We start from the raw sequence: 23,452 nt of genomic DNA, 5'->3' as shown, positions 1-23,452 counted from the left end.
TGTAGCCTGCAGGTATGACTCTGTGCTCTGTTTGTCTGTCAGGGGGCGGGGCTGTGTGTAGCTTCAACAGCTCTCTGCAGGAGCTGCAGGATATGGTGAGGAACCGCTGAGCAAGGCACTGCTGGAAGCTTAGCACAAGCTGAATATTAATATAATGATGTGCCCCCTCCAGGACTTTGACCCCCCCAGTGAAGGACAGGTGAAAGGTCGCGACCTCCTGCGGGCCCTGCTGACCAAAATGGAGCAGGGAGTCACACAGAGAGGAGAGAGGCCTCAGCCCGAGGTGAGCCTGCAGGCATCAGAGTGCATGTGAGAGGCACCACACCTCAGCTTATGACCTCTGACCTCGTATGTCCTTAGGGCTCCTGGGAGGGGGCGGACGGGAAAGTAAGCTTCACCCACAGCGGTCAGTCCGGCTCACCTGGACAGATCAGTCAGGCTGCAGGTACGCCTGCCTTCAGACGACGCTCAGGGACAAAAACACAAGTTTTGTCTCGTTTAACACAACAGAGCCACTCACACTGTTCTCATTCAGACACCTCCAGGTTTTACACTCTCACCTGGCTTCAGTCAGAAACTGGCCCCGCCTCTGATTCACCTCTGACATCACTCGGTTTCCATTCCCTGCAGATGTGTCAGAGGTCAGCTTTGAAGCCACCAATCAGGGCTCGTTTACTTTGGGCGACCTGACGGGGGAGCTAATAGGTACACTGACCTCTGACCTCCACACAGAGCTGTCGCTGTCTCCTCCTCCACACCTGGAGAACACACACACTCCAGGACAGGTGAAACACACAGACACACACACACGTTGGCTGTTTTCGTGTGTTTTAATTTTTATGCTGATAAGTGTGTGTGTGTGTTCAGGTGCTGCTGGTCAGGACGTCCAACAGTCACACAGGTAAGAAACACACCTGTCTGTGATTCTTGAACGATTTGTGTGTCTGCTGTTTTGTTTGTTTTTTTTAGCTGAGATCACGGACGCCGCGAGCTTGGAGCAGCACAGGAAACATCGTCAGCCGATAAAAAGTGAGTCACTTTTTATCGGCTGACGATGGAGGAGATGAAATGAAATGAGCGAGTTTGGAACAACATTTGAGGAACAGAAACTGACCCCAGGTCAGCTGTCCACATACTTTTGGTCACATAGAGAATAAAATGGCTGCTCTTCATCGTGTGAGCAGCAGGGGGTGTCAAGTGTCCACACAAAAACCAGCCCGAGTCTCCCAGTGGGCTGCCCTGGTTCATTGCCCAGTGAACCAGGGCAGCCCACTGAGACCTGTTTGATTCCTAAAGATGACATCAGACACAGGAAACACCTGACAGGTAGATCAGTATGAAACTGACCTGCTGAGAGCCGCAGCTGTTAACGAGATCAGGTGATTCCTCACTCTTCAGCTTTTATTGTTTTAAAGTTGGAAATTTGGTGATGCTGATTGTAACACGACACAAACAGCGCATCACGGCGGCGAGACGCCACCAAGGCGTCCCCGCACGGCGGCACGGTGCTCAGGTCGATGTTACATGACCAGGTGTTCTCTTATTACATCTGGAATTTGATCACATGGGTCACGGACGTCGAGCTGGGGCGCTCTGAGTTGGGTGAAGTGTTTAAGGAACAGGCTTCTGTCTGACTCCGCCTCCTTCGGCGAGGTGTCAGGTGGTGAAGGCAAACTTTTTAACGGGAAGCTGAGCAGGTCAAACACTCGCTCTGAGGAAATGGGAGCATGTGGGCGTGTACTCTTAGCTTTAGATCTCAACAACGAGGCAGTTGTGACATCATACAACCAGCGCCTTACAGGAACCAGAAACTGCTGCGGTTCACTTCCTGTGAATGAAACGTGCCTGAAGACAAGGACGAAGAACATCAGCCTCTCTCTTTGTGCTCTGGTTGTCATGGAAATATATCACAGCTGGTGTGCGCGCTAGAGATGGACCGATCCGATATTACGTATCGGTATCGGTCCGATACTGACCTAAATTACTGGATCGGATATCGGAGAAAAATAAAAAATGTAATCCGATCCATTAAATATCACGAAAGCACCTCACAAAACTTGCAACACGCCGTAACTCACCTCAGAACGTTAGCACGTCGGAGCAGTATGCATCACGTGATAGAGCGGCTGTGGCATGCAGGACCTGTCGGTGGTCTGGATAGCATTTGGAGCTTTGCTAGCAACCCGGCATTTCATCTCTGACAAAGTTATTCCCGAGAGAAGTAAAGCAAGTGTGTAAGTCCATCTCTGAATGTTTGTAAAGCATTCCTGCGTTAAGCTTAACAAACGATATATGGAGCGACTGCCTCTTCTTGCTGCTACTTCAATCATGAAACTGCTTAATGATCAGCTGATCGGCTTTTCTGTCGCGAGTCCGTGTCTCTTGTTTCTTTTTGGCCCACTTTGCACCAGAAAGAGAGAAACCAGTGGATAAACAACAGCAGCACGTTTAAGCTTGATCAGCTGTTGTTAGAATGTATTTAATATTACTTTCTACTCGAGGATCTTTTTCTACGTAGCTGACGCTGGTAACTGTGCAGGGGCGGATCTAGCAAAGTTTAGCCAGGGGGGCCGATAGGGCATTAACAGGGAAAAGGGGGCACAAAGACATACTTTTCTTTCTTATTCTCATTTAAAATGTCTAGCTTTTAATAAATAATTATCTGACACCCAAAGTTTTAATTTGATGTAAAATGAATAGAAGTCAATTACTGTATATAGTGACTATTAAGTCTAATATATATACCCTAGTAAGCTATAGTACTTTTTCCTTTGGGAAGGTACCATCTGTGCAGTCTGCAATTTTGTTGAAGAAAGATGTTGAATCTATTTAATATTTCTTGAAAAATAATTGATTTCTGTGCATTTTTTTCCACACTGCATCAAATTAAGGTTGATTACATCGATTAAGCATCATGAGGTGGAGCGTGAGGGGTGGTTCCCTATTTTTTATTTATTTATTTTTGTTGTTGCTGGGAGTTGGAACCCTATTAGTTAGGTTGCTTAATATTTATGCTAAGTACTCTTTAAAATACCAGAATAGGGAGGATGGTGTAGGTTTAAGTTTATTAGATTGATCAGTATTGCTGAACTATGAAATATTTTTTTTTGCATACAGGTATAACAGAATAGCTTTAGTGTAGTTGTTGTTTTAAACTTGAGTATGAACTTATACAAAATGCAGCAAGATATTAAAAAAAACAGTTTTGTTGATTAAAAAACACTATATCGGATTCATATCGGTATTGGCAGATATCCAAATTTATGATATCGGTATCGGACATAAAAAAGTGGTATCGTGCCATCTCTAGTGCGCGCAGGCTTCACCGACCAATCAGAGCACGTGTTTACATACATCTGTGCGTGTGAAGGTTCGTCAGGTCCACCTTCGTCTCTTTAATTAGAAGATGCTCAGTAACCATGACAACGGAGGCATGTGTAGTAGCGATGGCTCTGTCTTGATCGCCATAGAGACGCAGGCTCATGGGCCACTCGCTCTGATTGGTTTATCTCTGGACACCGTGAGAACAGCTCTGCATAACTCAGTACATAATAATCCTTCTGTGTCTCGGCTCATCTGCTGTGTGAAACAAGCGGTCTTAGCTCCGCCCCCTTTAAGGCAATTAAAAGGAGCGTTTGAACGGCGGTCGGGAGGAGCCGTTCTGTGACATCACACAGACCCCTGAGTGTTGAGAGCAGGCAGCGTCGTTACTGTCCTCACACTGAGCTCATTGTCCTGTTTGAACGCCCGTCCCAGCGGCAGGAGTCATGTGACAGGAAGTGAGGAGCAGCAGTTTCACAGAGGGTTCGATTCAGTGACTGAAACAAAAATAAATCGTTTTCAGGGACAGGAAGTGAGGCGTCCAGACCTCCATCATGGCGGCTCCTCCTCACAGTGAGCTCAGTGTCCTGCAGCTCCTCACACCGCCTCCCGTCTCCCCGTCAGAGCTCCTCTTTCATGCTCCTCCCTGCTGGAGACAGCCGCTCAGTGTGTCCCAGAAACCCACAGCTGCTTTTCCATTCCTGGTGGCAGCTCAGGGTCAGCGAGTTCCTGCTGCTCTCAGGCTTCAGACTAACCTCATGAGCCGAGCCGGCAGAAGGAAACGGACGCGTCAAAGGGTTTCTCGTCACCTCCTCTTCCTCGCCTCGAGCGTGCCATAATGCTCGGCTGTGACCTCAGCGAGCCTCTTTCTCCTTTCACAGTGCTCTGATGTCAGCGCGTTATGTAAACGCTTTACTCACTCAGCAGATATGAACACTGCAGCTCCGAGTGCTGCCCCTCTGCAGGCTTCCAGAGCTCAGCCAGTCAGAAGAAGGCTAGGTTAAAGGGGGGAGGAGCTGAGGAGTTTATTACTAATGGAGTCATGCAAAGCTGCTCTCCAGAATAAAAGATTCAGCAGGAAGAAGTTCAGCACATTCAACAGCGGGACGAATCAGAGTTCTGTTGTTTACAGTGCTCCAGTATAAACAGTAATAAAAACAGACAACACACACATATACAAAATATACAATATACATATAAGTCACTTACTAATAAATATCTGAATAAGAAAGAAGAGCGTGTGCAAAAAAGGTGTAGCTATGGCAGTAAACAGTGTGTTGGGTGGAGGAGTTGTACAGGGAGCCACAGGCAGGAATGATTTCCTGTGTCGTTCAGTGGTGCATTATGGGTAATCTCAGTCTCTCACTGAGCGTGCTCCTGTGACTGACCAGCATGTCATGGAGTGGGTGGGAGGTGTTATCCAACATTGTCTTTATCCTGGACAACAATGGCCTCTGCAGCACCACCCTAAGAGAGTCCAGCTCCATCCCCACGACATTGCTGATCAGTTTATTGAGTCTGTTGGCATCAGCAACCTTCAACCTGCTGCCCCAGCATGCAACAGCGTAGAGGAAAGCACTGACCACAACAGACTCATAGAAAATCCTGAGCGTTGTCCGACAGATGTTGAAGGACCTCAGCCGCCTCAGAAAATAGAGACGACTCTGGCCTTCCTGTAAGTCCAGTTTATTTTCAGTGTGTACTCCAAGGTATTTATAATCCTCCACAATGTCAACACTGACCCCCTGGATTGAAACAGGGGTCAAGTGTTTCCTGGTCTTCCTGAAGTCCACTATCAGTTCCTTGGTCTTTGCCACGTTGAGCTGCAGATGATTCTGCTCGCACCACGTGAGTGTAATAACGGCAAGGTGGGCGGGCCCAGCTTCCTGTGTGGACGCAGCTGAATTCATCTTATGTGTTTGTATCTGCAGCTCGACAGCAGGAGGAGGAGGGAGGAAGCAGGAAGATGGGCGTCCACCTGCCCGCCGTAAGACCTCCGGAGGAGGAGGAGGTGATGGAGGCGTCGGTCAGTGCGGTGGCAGACTCGGATTCCTCCACCAGCGATGGTTTTTAAAAAGAATATTTTTATATTTCAACTCATTTCAAATAAATAAAGTCTGATGGAAACCAAACAGATGTTATAATAACTTCATTTTTAAAATTTGCTCACAGCAATAAAAGCTTAATGCTACACTTAACCAAAGAAACAAAAACCCAAAGAGACACGTGAACATCTTAATCAAACACCATCCTCTTTGAGTTTATTCTCTGAGACTCAAATAATGTTAGATATACTTCAAATAAAGTTTCACTAACCCGGGCAAACAGCAGCTAATAGAAGCTAACAGAGATCCCAGCTAAACAGCAGCCCTTACAGACAGCTCAGCATATGTTCAACAGCTGGTCAGCAATGAGCTTCGCTGACTCGTATCGGCTCCTTTCACAAAGCGTTACAGCCCCCAGAGTAAATAAAGATGGACGCCTCTCCCCCGGCATAGACAGCTGATGTAAACGGTACGATCATATTTAATGATCATATTTAATGTTTTTGATCTCTTGAATGACTAAAACATGTTTAGCCAGGATTATGCAGTTGAATCTGGAGAGGCGGGGCCTTTGTGTGAGTCAGAGTCCTGTCAGCGGGCGTTCGTAGCCTTCAAAAAGTTCCCGCAACTTCTTATCGGACAGTTAGAATGTGTGCTGATAACAAGCTGATGGTTTTTAACTTCTCACCTGTAAATATAAATGTGGCACAGCTACCGTATGTTGCTAACATGTGGAACTAATGTGAGGCTCCATAAAACCCCATTGCTGTAAAAACGCTGTAAGAACGCAGATGACTCGACTCCTCCATTCAACGGCTCCAGGGGAAGGGGTAGGAAAACAGATCTACTGCCATCTAATGGTGAAAAACATTTGTACAGTTTACCTTTAAAATCAAATTACATAAATGCAGCGCCACCTGCTGGCCACGGAGGATTCGTGTCACATCTGTCATGGAATTTAAAGAGCGATAGTTTGACTCTATTGCTTTTGTGACATGACGACGCTTAAAGACGTAAACCAAACTCTCCAGGTGTCGCCTTCATGTGAAAATGTTTCTTTTTATTAATTTTTTTCCGCCTGTCCCGTTTGGTTCTTTGGCCATCAGAATTATTGTCTAAAGGCGAAGAAAGATGCCCAACGGATTTACTTTACCAGATGGACCATCCCGGCATCGCCGTATTGGAAAATGTGTTTCTTTGTATTTCACCTTCACGGTGAATTTCACTCATCAGTCATTCGAAATCACAGAGTCAGCCTGCAAGTCCAAACCATGGGAACATTTCCTATTACACAGCACACGCACACACACTCAGCAAACACAGACTGTGTTGCAGATAAAAGGATGATGGGGAGGAAATGGGATTAGTGAAGCAGCGAGGGAGACAGTGAGACTGACACTGACCAGGGCTCTCACACACACACACACACAGATCTGCAGGGGCCTCTGGGTCATGTGGTAGCAGACTGATCCTGACAGTGTGAGGAATCCAGCACAGAAAACCCCGCAGGAAGCTGTTATTTACGACAATAAGAGCTCAGCGATAAAGTCAGCTCTTCACAATAAAAGCTGAGCTGAAAATACAGAAATTTGTTTTATGTAAACGAAATAAATATTTTATGATTTCATCAGAAGTGAAACGATCCTGACAGTGTGAGGAATCCAGCACGTCTGCTGGTGTGTGTGAGAGAGAGTATCGATCAGGCTGATCAATCGGCTCTGAGGGTCCGTGTGTTTGTGTGACGATCGATGTTCTCAGAAAGAGGCTTGAACTCTGTGCAGGTTTAACTAAACTGCAGATGATCAGCGAATCTCCAGCCACAGGAAACACACATACACACACATACACACACTGCTTCTCTACCTGCAGTCGTGTTTCTGATTGATCAGCTGAGCCCTGACTCAAAGATCTCATTTCACAGTTAACGAGGCTGAAGTTCAGGTCAGCTGAGAAATAATCAGAAAAAATGATTTTCTGCAGGGATTAAAGACAAACATGAGAGCAAGGATGCTTCGAGTGCTGCACTGAGCAGAACAGTGTGTGTGTGTGTGTGTGTGCGCGTGTGCGTGTGTGTTACTGATCCATAAATATGTACAGAAACTTTCATGGAGCTGCGTTTGCTCCTCTGGTCCTGATCAATATTCCATCCTGTGTTTTTTTTGTTGTAAAACAGAAGTTTGTTGTCATGACGTTCAGCTCCACCAAAGCAGAAGATGAGATGTCATCGTGTGGTCATCGTGTGCTGCCCTCTGTCTGGAGCTCTGATGGTTAAAAATTAGTTTGTCTTGTAAAAATCTGAGGAACTAAAGCTCATCGACAGATTGTCTGAGCTGACTGAAACTGGGGCTGTCCTTCGCAGGAGGCGGGGCTCAGGACGGCTTAAGGAGGTTCTCGTGACCTTCAAGATGTCTGAAGTGCTCCACCTTAGAGCGAGCTGGAGCTGAAGATGTGGATGATTTGGACGTTAAAGTCTGCATCCCCCTGAGGACTCCGGGAACCATCACCAGGTAACACATGCAGGGTCGTCAGGGCAACGCATCACTTCCTGCTCCCCCATCAGCAGCTGGTCCCGTCCCTTTAAACCTTCAGGCTGAACCTGAAGGAGCACCGTTCTGCTGCCTTTTTGTGTTCCCGTACCCGGCTCAGCGGCGTCTTTGAGCCTGCCGGCTCGCCTGATTGGTCGACAGGTGACAAGCCGATTAGTTTTTTCTAACAGGACGTTTTGTCCCGAGCTGCAGCAGAGAGCAGGCTCCAGGTTTTTAGGAGGATTTCTGGGTCTCAGACTCAGCAGATTACTTATTCCTCATGAAAAGGCCCGACGCCAGGACATCACAGGAGCTTAACAGGAAGTCGCTGCACAGAAGAACAAAGGCTTCTCAGCGCAGCGTTGTTAGACCTCTGATTGGTCAAGTGTAGCGTGTCCTACCACAGGTCAACTTCACCTTCACGCTCAGCTCGCTCCACCACGACAAACCGGTACGCCGTCCACATCATCCACCCATCATCATTACCTGTGAGAGGAACACCTCACATGCCATCATAGCCCCGCCCAGTCTGAGATAAAGGCCACGTTCTGGCACTGTGAGGTTTCCAAGACACTCTCCTTGCCTCGCTACACTTTGATGATTTGTTTTATGTTGTCTGATCTCTGATCAGCTTCACGAGGTCTCGGCCTGTCAGACAGTGAGTGACTGCCGACCGTGGTCAGCAGGGGGCGCTGTGCTGTGAGCGCCTCCTTAACGTGTTAATGAAGCATGACCTCATTAGCTGACTGAGAGTGTTGTGACCCAAAAACCACACAAAGGACCTCTCACTGTCTGTTCAGCTGTTTGCAGGAGAACAATAAAGATTAGTCAAAGTAATGACGTACAAACACGATTTCAGCTCTCAGCCACGCCCCCCGCCTCTGCAGATGAACTGGTAGAAAAATAAAAGCTTCTAATAAAAAGTTTGGTTTTGGTAGAACTTGTTTGTTGTTTGCAGTTATTTCCTTTTTTAGTGACAATAAATTCTAATGTAACATAAAAAATAGAAACTAAATGTTTCCATTTTGTGGTTTATTAAAACCACGAAGCGGTTCTAATAACATCGCATAGCTGACGGCTTTAGGACCTGCGGGAAACCGTCAGAGAACAGACCGGCCTGAGTTGCAGCGCATCATGCCAACGATAATTAACATGATCAGGCAGGAAGTGCCCTGACTCCGCCCTCCAAAATAAAACCCCATGCTCGGTCCGATGTTAAAATAAAAGCCTTGACAGTGGTTCAGTATTTTTGCTGCTCTCGTCTGCAGTCATTCGACTCCAGTCATAAGTTAAAAACTCGTTTCTGCTGCAAACAGCTGAGCAGAGATCAGGACAGCAGACACAAACGTAAATGATAATAAATTCATATTTCAGCATGCTCACTATCCACTGGGACGGTTTCTCTTTTATATGCTTCATTTCCTGAAAAGGATCGAATGTGTTTGTAGTTTTAATGAACTTTATGACTGATATTATTGATCATCTGTCCTGATGCTCATGTTGATGACTGTGTTTGTTCATATTTACTGTGACGATTGGGCCTCGTTTCTCTACAGAGGGTTGTGCGGTCAGCTGAGCGCACCATCCGCTCAGAGCTCCCTGACATGCACTCAATCTACAGCAGGCGGTGCTGGACCAAGGCCAGGAAGATCGTGAAGGACCTCAGCCATCCCAACAATGGACTGTTCTCTCTGCTGAGGTCAGGAAAGCGATTCCGCTCCCTGAAGACCAACACAGAGAGACTGAGGAGGAGCTTCTTCCCGCAGGCGATACGGTCTCTCAATCACACCACCACACAGTACTGACCCACACATATAGTTCTTACACACACACTGGACATTGTTTTCACTTCATCACTTAAATCACTTTAAGCATATTTGCACTGCACAAGACATAATGTGGATTGCACAACACTGGTCACTACATTCTTCATTTCCGGTTAATACTTGTACAGCTGCTGTTATTGTGTATATATTTATTTATATTTAGATTTCTTATATAGTTCTATATTGTGTATTTTGTTGTACAGTTATTTTATTTTCAACTTTAATTTATATATTTTATCTTATTCTTTCCCAGTTAAATTTACCCTTCATTCTAATTTGTGTTGTACAGTTATTTCATTTTTAACCTTAATTTATATTTTATTCCTTCCTAGTTAAATTTACCCTTTTTAATTTTTCATATTTATTTCCTATCTTATTCATAGCCTTTTCCTTTTTTGTTTTCTTTAGGTCACGAGCAGTTGTCCAAGCATTTCACTACATATCGTACTGTGTATGACTGTGTACGTGACAAATAAAATTTGAATTTGAATTTCTTCAAAAATCAAGTCTCAAAACACATTTTCAAAATCTACATGAAAGCTTGAATCGTGTTCTTGGTTCACAGCGTGCGTATCCTTTAGGGGTATGGAATGAGCTCTTCTGCAGTATAAAAAGTGAAACTGAGGTATTTTTATTTTGAAGGAGAGGAAAGGAAGCGCGCGTTTGTCTGCTGGGCTTGTCTGTACACAGGGGGCGGGGTTTAGCGGTAGAGGGTGCAGCGGAGGTTCAGTGTGTTCGGAGCTTCGGTGGCGCCAGCAGCTCCCAGCTCTGCCCGCATCTCTGCGCCTTCTCTCGGGTTCTGTGCGTGCGGCGGCTCCGGGGAGGCTCGGAGCTCCCTGCGGACCGCTCGAGGACACCCCGCAGCGTATTGCGGACGGCACCGGCGGAGACCTGAGGGCCCGGTTCGCGCTCCGGGGCTTTCAGGTGAGGTCCAGGTGGGCTCGGCAGGTGTGTCTCCGCGGGATGCTCCCGCCCTGAGCTCTGTTGGGAGATGCTGCCGTCCGGGACCTCCAGGTGGGACAAAGCGGCGGTCCGAGAGCGGTTGGAGGCCTCCGTGTCCGGGCTTGGGGAGCTGGAGCTCCTGCGGCGGCGGCAAGAGGTGCTGGTCCGGGCCGCGCTGGAGCTCCGGGAGCCGCGAGAGGAGGAGGAGCGGCAACGGCGAGAGGCTCAGCTGAGCTCGGAGGAGAAACTGCTGGAGGGGAACATCCTGCTGCTCCGGAAACAGCTGGTAGGTCCTCACCTGTGTCTGTCTATGACCTCTGACCTCTGTGAGCCTGGGTCAGGGTGCAGGGAGTGGTCAGCCTGACGGTCACGTGCAGAGCTGCAGGTAGTCAGCTGATCATCTCCCATGACATGTGAGCAAAAACCATTTAATATTTACACTTCTCCATATTTTACATGAAAAACACTAAAAATGTGTTTGTGAAAGAAAAGAATGTCGTTCATTAATAATTAAAAGTATACGTTTATATTAAAATGAGTAAAACAAACTTATTTTATCATTATGTTATCATAAAGAAATAACTTTATGTTGTTATTTACATCAATAAATATTCAAAATCAATTATTTCTTTCTGGTGAATTTGAACCTGCTGGGCGGGTTTCAGAAAATCGAGTTATTAAATTTAAATTTTAGGTTAAAATCAGCGAAAACACAGAATTGATCGATCGATCGGTAACAGCAGAGACGAGGAGGCGGAACCTCACAGTGGGTGTGCAGCAGACAGAGATGAGATGAGGACTGAGCACAGAGCCCTGAGGAACTCCTCAGGCTGACCTGAGATCAGCTCACCTGTGGCAGGTATGCTAGAGCAGTGGTTCCCATGGCGATAATTTATCAGAGGAAGAGGAACAGGCTTCTGATTTTTCCCGAAGATTTTCTATGAGGCCTCAAAGCTGCTGATCCATCAGATTGGAAAATCACCTGTTGTCAGGCCACGCCTCCTACATCAGTTGTGGGACAGTCACACCTCTGTGGCTGAATGTCTCCTGCTCTGTTGTCGGACTTGAGAACATCTGCGTACCTGCACAAACCTGGACTTCCTGTTTGAGTCGGCGTCACCTGAAATGAGCGACTGAGTTCAGAAACATATCAGGAAGGTGTTCACTGAGGGCGGAGCTGGAAGTGAAGGTGTGAGGCACATCTAAATCGGCTGTTTTGTCGCTCAAACTTCGGCATCACGTGGACGGCTGCAACCAATCATGTGCCTCATTCCCACAATCCAGAGCTTCACTGACCCAAACACAGGCGCACGAACACAGCTTCAGGCTGACGTGAAGCTAAAACCAAAAAGGTCAAAGGTCAGAGACCAAGGAAGCTTCAAGTTGGGAAGAAGAAAAACAGGAAGTGATGTCACACCGAGGTTGATGTCAGGCTGAAGCTGAAGATGTGGAAACGCTGGAACGGGCCCGGCCTTCACTTGGATCTCCACTGAGAGCACTTCCTGTCAGTTGACCGTCAGCTGTTGTCCCCGTGCTGCGTTCAGGTGCCGCTCCTCACACGCCGGCGTGTCAGTAAGAGCTTTGAAGTGTGGGCGTGAAGTCAAACAGGATGGAGGCGCACAGAGGGGAGGAAGAGTCTCCTCGTCTTCATCTGCTCGGTCAAGGCGCATTCAGGTGCACGTTGGGAAGCCTGGACATGCGGGCGCTGTGTTCTTGTCCAGGATCTGACCTCAGATCTGCTCCCGGCTCACATGTCTGAGCTGGTCGAGCATTTGTTTGCTGTCTGTCCTGCAGCTGAAGCTCTTCCTCGCAGTCTGGATCGCATTAGTGACCCCCCACCTCCCACCACATTCAGCCCTGCCCCTCCCCTTACGAACAAATGGAGATTCCTGCGAGCGGCTGGAAACTCTGCAGCTCGACTTTCAGCTGAGACACAAACCAGGCGGCTGACTCATTCTCTAAAATCAGACTCAGAACGGACTGAGTGCGCTCAGAACGCTCTGTATCTCACAGCTATTCTGGTCCGATCCGTAATGTCCACAAACTCTGAACCGAGTGGCTACTCTGACCTCTGACCTACTGTGTACTGTCCTGTGTGCAGTAGTATTGTGTGTACTGTGTGTACTGTGTGCAGTAGCACTGTGTGTACTGTACTGTAGTATGTACTGCTGTGACGTCAGGCTGGGCGCCATGTTGCTGTTTGGAGGTTTCTGATTGGCCCGTGGCTCATGCCGCTCGCTGTCGGCTTGTGCAGACCGTCGGCAGCAGTGCCGCTCGAGCTTCTTCACTGAAACCAGCCGATCGCTGCACAGGTGTCGAAACAGAGTAATCTGATTACAGTAACCTGTAACTTTATAGGGACATCAGTGTCGTTAAACATGGTGTTTTTGTTCTTTTTGGAACAGCTGATTGATTTGTGACATCAGCTCTGTTTTTACGATCAGACCGACGCTGGCGCCTGATTGGCTGCTCTGTGGTGGGCTGCAGAGCGTTTGAACGCAGCAGGGAGGAGCTTCCAGGCTTGAAACGGAGCTCGTGCTGCTGCACATTAAAGCGCTGAGGACCGACGCAGTCATGAGGTCAGCTCTTCGCTCTTTATTGGAACAGCATGATGGTGAAGAGGCAGGCTTTTATTTTGAAGGCTCACAGAGGTCCTTTAAACGTTTCTTAGGGTGAATTCGTAAAGCTGAATGAGCAGACATACAGCAAGCTACGAGTAGAAACAGTGTTACCTGGGCGAACAGGTGGGCTGTCCCGATTCGTTTGTGTTTTTGTGTCTTTTCGGGCATTAACTGGGCCACTGAAGCCACTCTGAGCTAAAATCTGTGTTTTTTGAATGGTGTCAGGTAGATAGTGAATTTAAACCTTTAAGTCCTCTATGTGTGTTTTATAGTTGGAGCATGCTCAGTGCTGCAGGACGGCTGCGTGTGTGTGTGAGGTAGTGTTTAGCCTCAGCATCGATCTGACCGAAGCCGCTTCGTCCCGATTGGTTTAAAATATCACCACGTGGAGACTGAAGCCAGCAGGCAGCTGATAGAGAAAACAGCTGGATGGGTTACACACACACACACACACACACACACACACACACACACACACACACACACACACACACACACACAACAGAGTAACACACACACACACAACAGAGTAACACACACACACACATGATCCTTTATTATTGATCGACTATTGATGATGTATTGGTGGCAGCAGCTGTGTGTGTGTTGCAGTTCAGTTGCAGGAATGCAGCACATGACCCGCAGCAGCGCCGCATAGCCCGTATGTTTTCCATTGTAGCGGGGGAGGGGCTGCTTCAGCCTGTGTGTGTGTGTTTGTGTGTGTCAGTTTGTTACCTTCGGTCTCTGTTTATAGCGACATGTTTTGTCACATGACTTCCTGTTTGTCCTTAAAGCCTTTCAGGACGTTTCGATGTGAAAAATGTTTGAGGTGATTTTGGATGTTAGAGTCAGCTGGTACTTCCTGTGAAGTCGACGCTGATTTGTCTGAAGTCTGAGCTGCTTCCTGTTCTTCCATCAATAATCAGTAATCAATAATCTTACGGTCTGAGGCCCGGTGGTCTGTCCTATGACCATCCAGGATCTTTGGTGTCTCTGTGACCTCTGACCTTCAGTGTCTGGTCTCACACTGATAAGAGTCTCTGGTTTTCTTCTGTTTGTGCTCAAAGCTTTTATTTTTATAAGCAGGACCAATCAGGGGCAGCGTTACTGCTCTGAGTCTGAGGTCTTCACATCAGCTCCGCCTCCCTTGCGTGCTCCTGAAGTTTGATCTTTCAGCTGATCTCAGGTGTGTTCTCTCTGGGATGAGTGCTCCTGTTCTTCTTCTGCTGTTCGGAGCAGAGACGAAACAGGAAACAGCGGACCCCACGGCGATGAAGAGGAAACCCTCAGATGGAGGGTCTTTTTTTGACAGTTAAAACAAAACAAGAAAAAAGTTCGAGCCTGAAAATAAAAACCTGAGAATAAAGAGAAAAATTTTTTTTTAGAAATACGTGAAAAGAGAAAAGTTGAGTTTGACTTTTGCTGCACACGTGATGACAAAAACACAAAAGTCCAGATTTAAAAGTTCAGAAACCTCAAAGATAAAAACCATAAAAATGTTTTTAAAATGAAGAAAAATACTTTTGACTGATTTTAATACAAAGGTCAAAGGTCGTCTGTGAATAACATAAATCAAAAGTCCAGATTGTCCCCTTTTATTCTCTGTTAGTCATTCAGACTGTGGTTGTTGTTGTGTGTTGTTGTCACGGCGGTGTGCGATCTCAGCTGTTTGTGTGTCAGAACTGTCTGAGGAGGCGGGACGCCGGCCTCATTGCTCAGCTGCAGGAGCTCGACCGACAAATCAGTGACCTGCGATTGGACACTGGGACGTCACATGAGCCCGACAGCCGACCGAGCTCAGGTACGCCGTGTGTGTGTCTGTGTGCGTGTGTGTCTGTGTGTGTGTGTGCGTCTGCGTCTGTATGTGTGCGTCTGCGTGTGTGTGTCTGTGCGTCTGTGTGTGTGTGCGTCTGCGTCTGTGTGTGTGTGCGTGTCTGTGTGTGTGTGCGTCTGTGTGTGTGTGTGTGTGTGTGTGTCTGCGTCTGTGTGTCTGCGTCTGTGTGTGTGCGTCTGCGTGTGTGCGTCTGCGCGTGTGTGTCTGTGTGTGTGTGCGTCTGTGTGTGTGTGCGTGTGTGTGTGTGTGTGTGCGCGCGTCTGTGTGTCTGTGTGTGTGTGTGTGTGTCTGTGTGTGTGTGTGTGTCTGTGTGTGTGCGCGTCTGTGTGTCTGTGTGTGTGCGCGTCTGTGTGTCTGTGTCTGTGTGTGTGTGTGTGCACGCTGAGACTGGTGGAGGTTAAACTGATTAAACAGGAAGTGAGATGATTTTTCAGATTCAGAAGTTTTGAGCTGAGCAGAAAAAGTTTCAAAATAAAAAATGTCAGATTGAAAGTGAGGTCTTTAACTGTTGCCATGACGATAGATGTAAATTTGAGCTTTGTTAATCCCGCCTCCTCCCTCCCTCAGGTTTCTACGACCTCAGCGACGCCGTGTCCGGCTCGCTCTCCAACTCGTCTAACTCGGTCTTCAGCGAATGTTTCTGCTCGACGGCCGACGCCGACGGACGCCTGCCGTCCACAGGTACCCGTGCCCTCTAGGCGGAAACGCCACTCTGTTCATAGACTGTATGTAAAAGATGGTGGAAGTTGCCGTGACCTCGCACAGACCCGTGCTGATGAAAACCGTCCGATCAAAATCTGCTGTGCCACTTCCTGCCGCGGACCCTAAAACGTTCGTTCAAGGCAACAAGCGTGGCGTCCAGATGTGCGCTGCTGCAGCTGCTGCAGCTGTTTGCCAAACAGCTGATTGTTGTGAGGTCACACACAGCCCCTCCTCACCTCTGCTCTTTGATGTCACATGACTCAACTATCCATTTGGTCACTTTGATGTATAAACACACACACAGTGACTTGACACCGCCCCCCCCCCCCCACACACACACACACAAACACAAACACACACACAGAGGAGGACTTGGACTTTCAGAATAAAAGCTTTCAGATTACTGGGTGGACGTGTTAGATTCCTGATGATGGCAGCTGGTTTAGAAGCGGCTGGCTGTGGAGCTGTGGAGGACCAGCTCGGTCCTCGGTTACAGCAGGCCTGCAGCCTCCTCGCGCTCATCAAGATGTCCTCGAGATGCATGTCTCTAAGGATGTGTTGGGTCACAGCTGGGGATGTTTGGAGGCTGGACTGTGATTGTTGAGGCTGAAAGATGCAGACCTCGTGGAGCACTTTAACTAACATCAGTTTAAAGTCTCGCTGCTCAGCGTGAGCAAAGCCTGCAGATCCCACAGGACGCTGAAAAAGCGCCCCAAAGCCAGTCTGTCTGCATTAAAATGAGCCACTCTGTGACCTTTGACCTCCAGCGGGAGTCTGCCGGCTTCCTCTGGCAGCACAGAGAAGATTCCTTTAAACAAACCTCGAGCGCTGCAGGCTTCCTGAGGCACTGCTCATACTTGGCACTAACACATCATCAGATAAGCGGCGTGAACACGCCCACGCATTTCTGTCTCTGTGCGACCGATCTGCAGCAACAAGTACTCCACGACCAGCCCGAACGCACCGCCAGACGCTGCAGCGTCACCTTCTATGGTCATGTTCAGGCACCGCGGGCCATCTGCACGTCCGCTTCACGCTCTCTTTCATTCCTGCCTCTCTGATTATTTGTGTCCACGAAGCCCCCGAGTGCCGGCGTGAGACCCAACCCCGCTGCGGAGCGCGGCGCATCACAGCGAGAAAGACATCAGCGACGCTTCATTAACGTTATCGGCTGCAGCTGACCGACGCCTGCCAGAGCGCCGCCACACTTTAATGCTCCGCCCATCACAGTGGAGTAACAACCTGTGTGTGTGTGTTTTCTGTGTGTGTGTTGTTTGGGTCGCTGTGGAAGCTGTGTGTGTGTGCTTTTTCTGTGTGTGTGTGTGTGTGTGTGTGTGTGTGCTTTTTCTGTGTGTGTGTGTGTGTGTGTGTGCTTTTTCTGTGTGTGTGTGTTTTCTGTGTGTGTGTGTGTTTTCTGTGTGTGTGTGTGTGTGTGTGTGTTTTCTGTGTGTGTGTGTGTGTGTGTGTTCTGTGTGTGTGTGTGTGTGTGTGTGTGTGTTTTCTCTGTGTGTGTGTGTGTGTGTGTTTTCTCTGTGTGTGTGTGTGTGTGTGTGTGTGTTTTCTGTGTGTGTGTTTTCTGTGTGTGTGTGTTTTCTGTGTGTGTGTGTGTGTGTTTTCTGTGTGTGTGTGTGTGTGTTTTCTGTGTGTGTGTGTGTGTGTGTGTGTGTGTTTTCTGTGTGTGTGTGTGTGTGTGTGTTTTCTGCGTGTGTGTGTTTTCTGTGTGTTTTCTGTGTGTGTGTTTTCTGTGTGTGTGTGTGTGTGTGGATGCCTCGTAGCTCCGCCATCCTTCCTGTGGGAGCTCAGAGCTGCTGTGAAGCTGATCGAGCCGCTGGTCGTGTTTGTGTCTGATGTGCGAGCGTGGGCGTTCTCGTTGGCCCCGCGAGGTCGGCGGAGCTTCGGCTTTGTTCTCAGACTTCAGCTGCTGAATAAACGGCGTTTTCGGCCGTGAGGCGGCCCATGCGGTTACGCTGTGTTCAGTCTGATTTCCACTGCAGGGAGAGCAGTGGGTGTGGAGGGTTAGCGTTTCACAGCACACTGTCTCCACTGAAAGAATGTTCCACTTACTAATGCCCGAGCTTCCACAGCGACCCAAACAGCCGAGCATTTCGTCAGAGCAGCGCTGCCTGGAAACGGCCCGCTCTCCCTGAACTTCCTGTCAGCTGTTAGCAAACACAGCGGCGTTAAAATAAGCTCACCGTGTTTACGTTTGAAGCTGTGAGGGGAGGGCACACGCTCACCATCACACGCGCTCGCCATGTAAACGAACACCCCCGACTGCTCGCTAATGTCGCCTTCTTTCTGTCTGCAGATGAGCTGGCCAGCTGTTTGGAGTGTGACGTCCTGGTTGGAGGGCTTTGTGATGAGTCATCGTCTTCTGGCACGGTCCGCCGCTCGCTCTCGGCTCCAAACCCGCCCACTGTGGATGCAGCCTCGTCCTTTCTTTCCACTGAGCCTCAGTCTAAATACCACTGTGACCTGGTGGCCCGAAATGGCAACGATGTTTATCGCTACCCGAGTCCTCTGCACGCCGTGGTGGTCCAAAGCCCCGCCTTTCTGCAGATGTTGGGTTTCGGAGGTCCCGGCAGAGATGAGGCAGACACCTCAGCTCTTCCCCCCTCTGTTTCAGCCCCCCATGTATCTCAGAGCTACTCCTGGCCGGCCTCCTCCTCACAGACTCCTTCCCATAAGCGACTGGACAGCTACATCTACAGTCTGCTCCAGAGGAAGGCCCAGCCAATCAGGACCAGCAAACCCAGGACCAGCATCAGCACCGACCCCTCAAAGAGCATCCTCAGGCAGGCTAGTCTGTGTGTGAGGCAGGTGTCCGGCCCTGGCTCTGGTTTTGGGACTCTGAGTGCATCCGAATTTAAAGCCTTGTGGACGGCTAGAGGAACATCGGCAGAGGGAGCTGGGACCTCGTCTCCACAGAGGCAGTGGTCTGTGGACGGGAAACTGGAGGAGCAGGAGACCCAGAGCGTACTGAAGGATGGCGGCTTTGAGGCGACGCACGATGGCTTCAGGAGGGGCAGCGGCGAGTCCGGCTCTCCTCTTCGGTACGACGTACAGAGCAGCTGCACTGCCAACAACCATGACAGCAGCACCAACAGTCTGAGAAAGAAGAGCAAAGCAGATCTTCCTCACGCCACGCTGTCTGCCAAAACTCTCCCTAAAAACTTCAGGGACCTGGGCAGTCCCAAAGCTAACCCCGCCCCCAATGAGGTCAAACCGCCATGTTGCCCCCCGGACCAGGAGATGTTCCTGAAATCTGCTCCAGTCATGAAAACACAGTCGAGTACTCCCAGGAATAGTCCAGGAACAGGAAGGTCAGCACTGGAGCTCACCAGTGTGGGGTCCTCCTCCCAGAGTCAGGACGAAGCAGCCGCCGAAGGAGGAAGCTGTCACACGGTTACCAACAGGTATGTCCCCGCCCACCAGCACAGACTTCGCAAGGGCGGCTTCAAGAATGTGAAGGTGAGGAGCTCATTGATGAAGACGAGTCATGTCTCTGAGCACAGCGAGCCTCCACCAGAGAGAAGACAGGACAAACTCCGCCACAGGTCCCGCCTCCTGGAAGATGGAGGCTCCGCCCACGTTAAAGTCTCCAAGAGATTTGCTTCCTCAAGAATAAAGCGCCTACCTGCATCCATCCCAGAAGGCAGAGTGCTGGACAGACAGCCCCCATCGGCACTACACGGCGCACGACCGAGCATATCCAAGCACCATCACCATGGAAACCATCACTGCTGCAGTGGTAACCACCACCATCACCACGGACGCAACCAGGTCGTGGTCGTGGCCAAACCAAAGTACAAAAGGAACGATTACCGGCGGTTACGAGCCATGATGGAAGTCCCGTACGACGAGGCGTTTAGACGTGCTCAGCGGCGTCAGAGAAAGGAGCTGCTGAACAGCAGCGTGTACCCGCCCGCCGGAGCGCGGCTGACCAGCCCGTACTCATACACAGCAGGAAGTGACTCCGAGTACTCAGCTGAGTGCGCCTCACTCTTTCACTCCACCATCGTGGACACCAGTGAAGACGAGAGGTCGAACTACACCACAAACTGCTTTGGAGACAGCGAGTCCAGTGAGGAGGAGTGCGTGGAGGAGAGCACCAACACCAGCGATACGGAGGAGAGTGGTGGGGGAGGCATGGGCAGGGGGCGGGGCCAGCTGGGGGGAGCTGGGGTCAGGGCGACGGGGCAGGAAATTATGTCAGCTCAGGCAAAGGCTTTTGTTAAGATTAAGGCATCTCACAACCTGAAGAAGAAGATCCTGCGATTCAGGTCGGGCTCGCTGAAGCTCATGACCACCGTGTAACCTCCCAGACTGGACCGTAGCCACACCTGCCTTACCCACGTGCCTCAGGTGGGCCTGACCCAAACCCAGTTTACCCAGCCCAGACCCGACTCTTTCCAACACTAACCCGGTGGATAGACGCAGGGTGGCGGCACAGTTTGGTTCACCTGGTTTATCTGTTGATTCCCTACAAATAAACCGTTCTGATTGGATCTTTTGTAATTAAAGTACATTTTAGGCAAACACAGTCGAGCTCAGCTCGGTGACCTAGTAAATGTGTTTCTTCCCCTGCTTGTGGTCTTCACTGTCATTTTTAAATGCGACAAACCAGGCCACCTGATTGGAAACCACACCACCTGCTTACTGGTCCCACTCTTCAGAAATCTAGGGAAGCAACCTGAAGGTCAACACTGAGTGATTCACCTGGACTCTGGGTACAATAGTTCAGGACATCAAAGAAATTAACATCGGTTAAAGTAGGAAATGTATAAACAAGCATAATTTTCTTAAACTTAAAAAAGCATCTTTGAATTTCATCCTTTCACTGTTCTTACAATCCAAAAATCTAAAAACGCTTTGATTGTAAAAGTTTTCTATTTCCAACTTCCCTCAAACGCAGCATGAGATGCTTTGTTTCTGTAATGACGTGAAGGTGTGGTTTGGGTCCAGCCAATCACTTTACTGTCCTTACTTTGGTCCAACACGTGACTCGGCTGAACCCGGAACCGCACTGCTTCAAACGCGTTGAAGGCCGCCTTCGCCACCACCGTCTGGCTTCCCCGATTGGTTCCTCGGTCTGTGCCAAGCAGTGGACCTGAGTCGTGATAGATTCACTGACAACAGCGTCACTCACTGATTAAACCAGAAATAATTTAGAGCAAATGTGTGGAAACATCCGGTGGCGGCGGTTCGGTCGGACGACATATTTGTCAGAAGCAACCTGGACTCGAGCCTTGTGTCCTCTGATCTGTTCTAGAAGTGGAACTTTAGTCTGGTTCCTCAGAGTTTCTCCAACGTTCTACCAAAAGTCCAAGAACTTGAAGGGACTGATTGTCCAGGGTCTGTCCGGGCAGTCAGAGTTCCTCCGGTTTGTTATGTGTGTCAGGACAAAATAATGAGGAACACAGTGACATTTTTGGGGTTCTCCGACTTCGAGGCGTGGACTGTCAGCAGGTTCCTCCTGTAGCTTCACGCTGGACCTTTTTGCCTTTTTAAAAAATTGATTGTAATGCAGGAAATTAGTCTAGAACTTTCTGCCGTCAGACTTCTGGACTTTTTGGCTCTTTGAGCTTAATTTGGACCCTGGTTCCCGCGGTGGTTCCAGCCGTGGTTCCCGCGGTGGTTCCAGCCGTGGTTCCCACGGTGGTTCCTGCCGTGGTTCTTCGTCACTGCGGCTCTGTTGGACTCCTTTAAAACCTGGTGTGAGGTTTGAGGAGGTTCTCACCACAGTAACCTTTTTATTTCCTGCACTTTGAGATGAGCTGTCAGCGGACAGGGCGGCGGCGTAACGCTGGTGTTCTGTTGTTTGTATGTAGCCTTGGTTTGTATTTATTATCACGTGACCTTTGCTGTTGCGCAGCACGCCAAATGCCTGTAAATGCTTCTCTCTTTTTCAGGTCCTGAGATGTTTTTGATGAAATCTATTTAAAGCCTAATATATTTGCTTGGTGCATTGAGAAAAGCCGACATGGTACTGACAGGTTCTGATCTGGGCTTTTATGACTTTATACTCGAGTCTAACTTTTTAACACAAATGTTTCTACTGCATCTGTTTTTTATACTAACAGTTACACAGCAGCGTGTTTACCGAGCTCAGCTGGAAGCAGGAAATGTTTAAGGATGTAGACACAGAAATGGAAACTCTGTGGTTTTCTCCCGTTTTTATCCTGTAATCAAACTCTGACACGAGTATCAGTGTGTGAGGTCTGTGGACGTCGGTTGAATGTCAGTTTTCAGCTCTGCTTGTGGACGTGTTTGTGCTAAACGTGTCCTGCAGGGATGTTTCACGCACTCTCCTCCGTCGTCTCATCTGATTCTGCGATGACGGAACGAAGAGGATTCAAATAAGATATTCGAGAGGTTTCAGTTTCCAGTCCTCTCTTCTCATTGGTCGGGGCCACAGTTTACATGTTCAGGATATAAATAGCTCCTCAGCTTTTAAAAGCCATATAAAGCTCATTAAAGCTGCCATGTGCTGTTCTGCCTTTGTGTTGAGCTATTTGTTTTTTCCTGCACCACCTCCACTCTGTAAATGTTCACATATGCAGCTGGAGACGACTGTTACTGATTTGTGTATAAAACCTGTGTATGGCAACAATGGTGCTTTACCTTCTATGCTTCATTAAATGTGGACTTTCAGCGCCCGTGTCCTGACTCTGTGTTGCCTCTGACCCGTGAGGGCTTTGTCCCAGCTGTAAGCTCCTGTTTGCTGCTCAGCCTGATCACAAGTGTTTTAAGCTGCGTCACACTTCTGACCTTCGCATCGAACCTTTTTATCGGCACATTTTTCACCGTTCGGCCTGCGGATCGCTGAGCCGGACAGACAACACAGCTTTCTACATCTAGCAACAAATCACAACAACAGTCGCTCTGAGGTGCTTTATGAGGCAAAGATGACACAATCAGATGACTCAGGTCCAGATGAGCTAAAGCAGGGGCATCAAACTCAAGGCACACTTTAGGTCGCGGGCCAAACAAGATAAACATTTATTGAACACTAAAACAATGTTTTTTTTAAAACATAAATGTGAATAAAAACAGACAGGAATATTATTCCAGATCAAGGTTATTATCGTTAACGAAATAACGAAAACTAGAAGTGAAAAAACATTTTCGTTAACGGACTATTGTGCGTGTCCTACAATAGTCAAGGGTGAAAATGAAGTTTAGTTTCCAGATTTTTTTCTTGCTGTGTCTCATTATGCCAGCAGGTGGCAGTATGTTAGTCGAGTCGTCTGTGTTACTGCTCCGTCCACGCGCAGAATCATGTCAGGAAAAGTCGGGAGAAAGCGCCAGAGTCCAATTTGGGATTACTTTGAATATGACTGTGCTTTGGATAAAGCAAGTAGGGCTGGGCCATATTATACCGTTCACGGTAATACCGGTATAATGTTAGGCAACGATAGGAAAATGAAATATCGCGATAGAATATGAGTCAAACGCGCATGCGCAGTGCCTTTGTTTTCATACGCACATGGCCGATTGTTGAGTGAAACAGATGAACCACAATTGGGTTCCGTTCTTCGTACCTCGCTTACTACATCCAAGATCAAATGACACATCCAAGATCAAATCATCGCGCCAATTTTGAGCTCGCTATTCCGGTTCTCCGAACACACCT

At 48.6% G+C, this 23,452-nt stretch overlaps 2 protein-coding genes across 7 annotated transcripts in view; both read left to right on the top strand.

The window, feature by feature from the left end:
- The window catches only part of kiaa0586 (KIAA0586 ortholog), a 33,520-nt gene extending 28,067 nt beyond the window's left edge, over positions 1–5,453 (top strand). For all 5 annotated transcript variants that reach the window (XM_085257862.1, XM_085257861.1, XM_085257858.1 and 2 more), the window contains 6 exons: positions 43–95; positions 173–283; positions 361–445; positions 631–785; positions 868–901; positions 5,253–5,453. In XM_085257862.1, coding sequence (XP_085113988.1) covers positions 43–95; positions 173–283; positions 361–445; positions 631–785; positions 868–901; positions 5,253–5,395 — 581 coding nt within the window. In that variant the 3' untranslated portion in view covers positions 5,396–5,453. The remainder of the gene's footprint in view (positions 1–42; positions 96–172; positions 284–360; positions 446–630; positions 786–867; positions 902–5,252) is intronic.
- A 4,621-nt stretch (positions 5,454–10,074) lies between these two features.
- dact1 (dishevelled-binding antagonist of beta-catenin 1) lies at positions 10,075–22,470 on the top strand. 2 transcript variants are annotated; one of them, XM_085257196.1, is made up of 4 exons: positions 10,075–10,945; positions 14,946–15,081; positions 15,682–15,795; positions 18,125–22,470. In XM_085257196.1, the coding sequence occupies exons 1-4, from the start codon at positions 10,709–10,711 to the stop codon at positions 20,131–20,133; spliced, it is 2,496 nt and encodes an 831-aa protein (XP_085113322.1). In that variant the 5' UTR covers positions 10,075–10,708; the 3' UTR covers positions 20,134–22,470. The 2 variants fall into 2 exon arrangements, with proteins under 2 accessions (XP_085113322.1, XP_085113323.1); XM_085257197.1 differs by having other exon boundaries at positions 10,076–10,945; positions 14,961–15,081.
- The last annotated feature ends 982 nt before the right edge of the window (positions 22,471–23,452 follow it).

The sequence above is a fragment of the Mchenga conophoros genome, linkage group LG19, assembly GCF_057382185.1.
Source record: "Mchenga conophoros isolate Kocher_MC1m ecotype Shallow Benthic linkage group LG19, M_conophoros_male_GT1.1, whole genome shotgun sequence".
In the NCBI taxonomy this organism is placed as follows: Eukaryota; Metazoa; Chordata; class Actinopteri; order Cichliformes; family Cichlidae; genus Mchenga; species Mchenga conophoros.
Note: the sequence above shows the minus strand (reverse complement) of the source record. Positions and strands in the feature narration are given on the sequence as shown.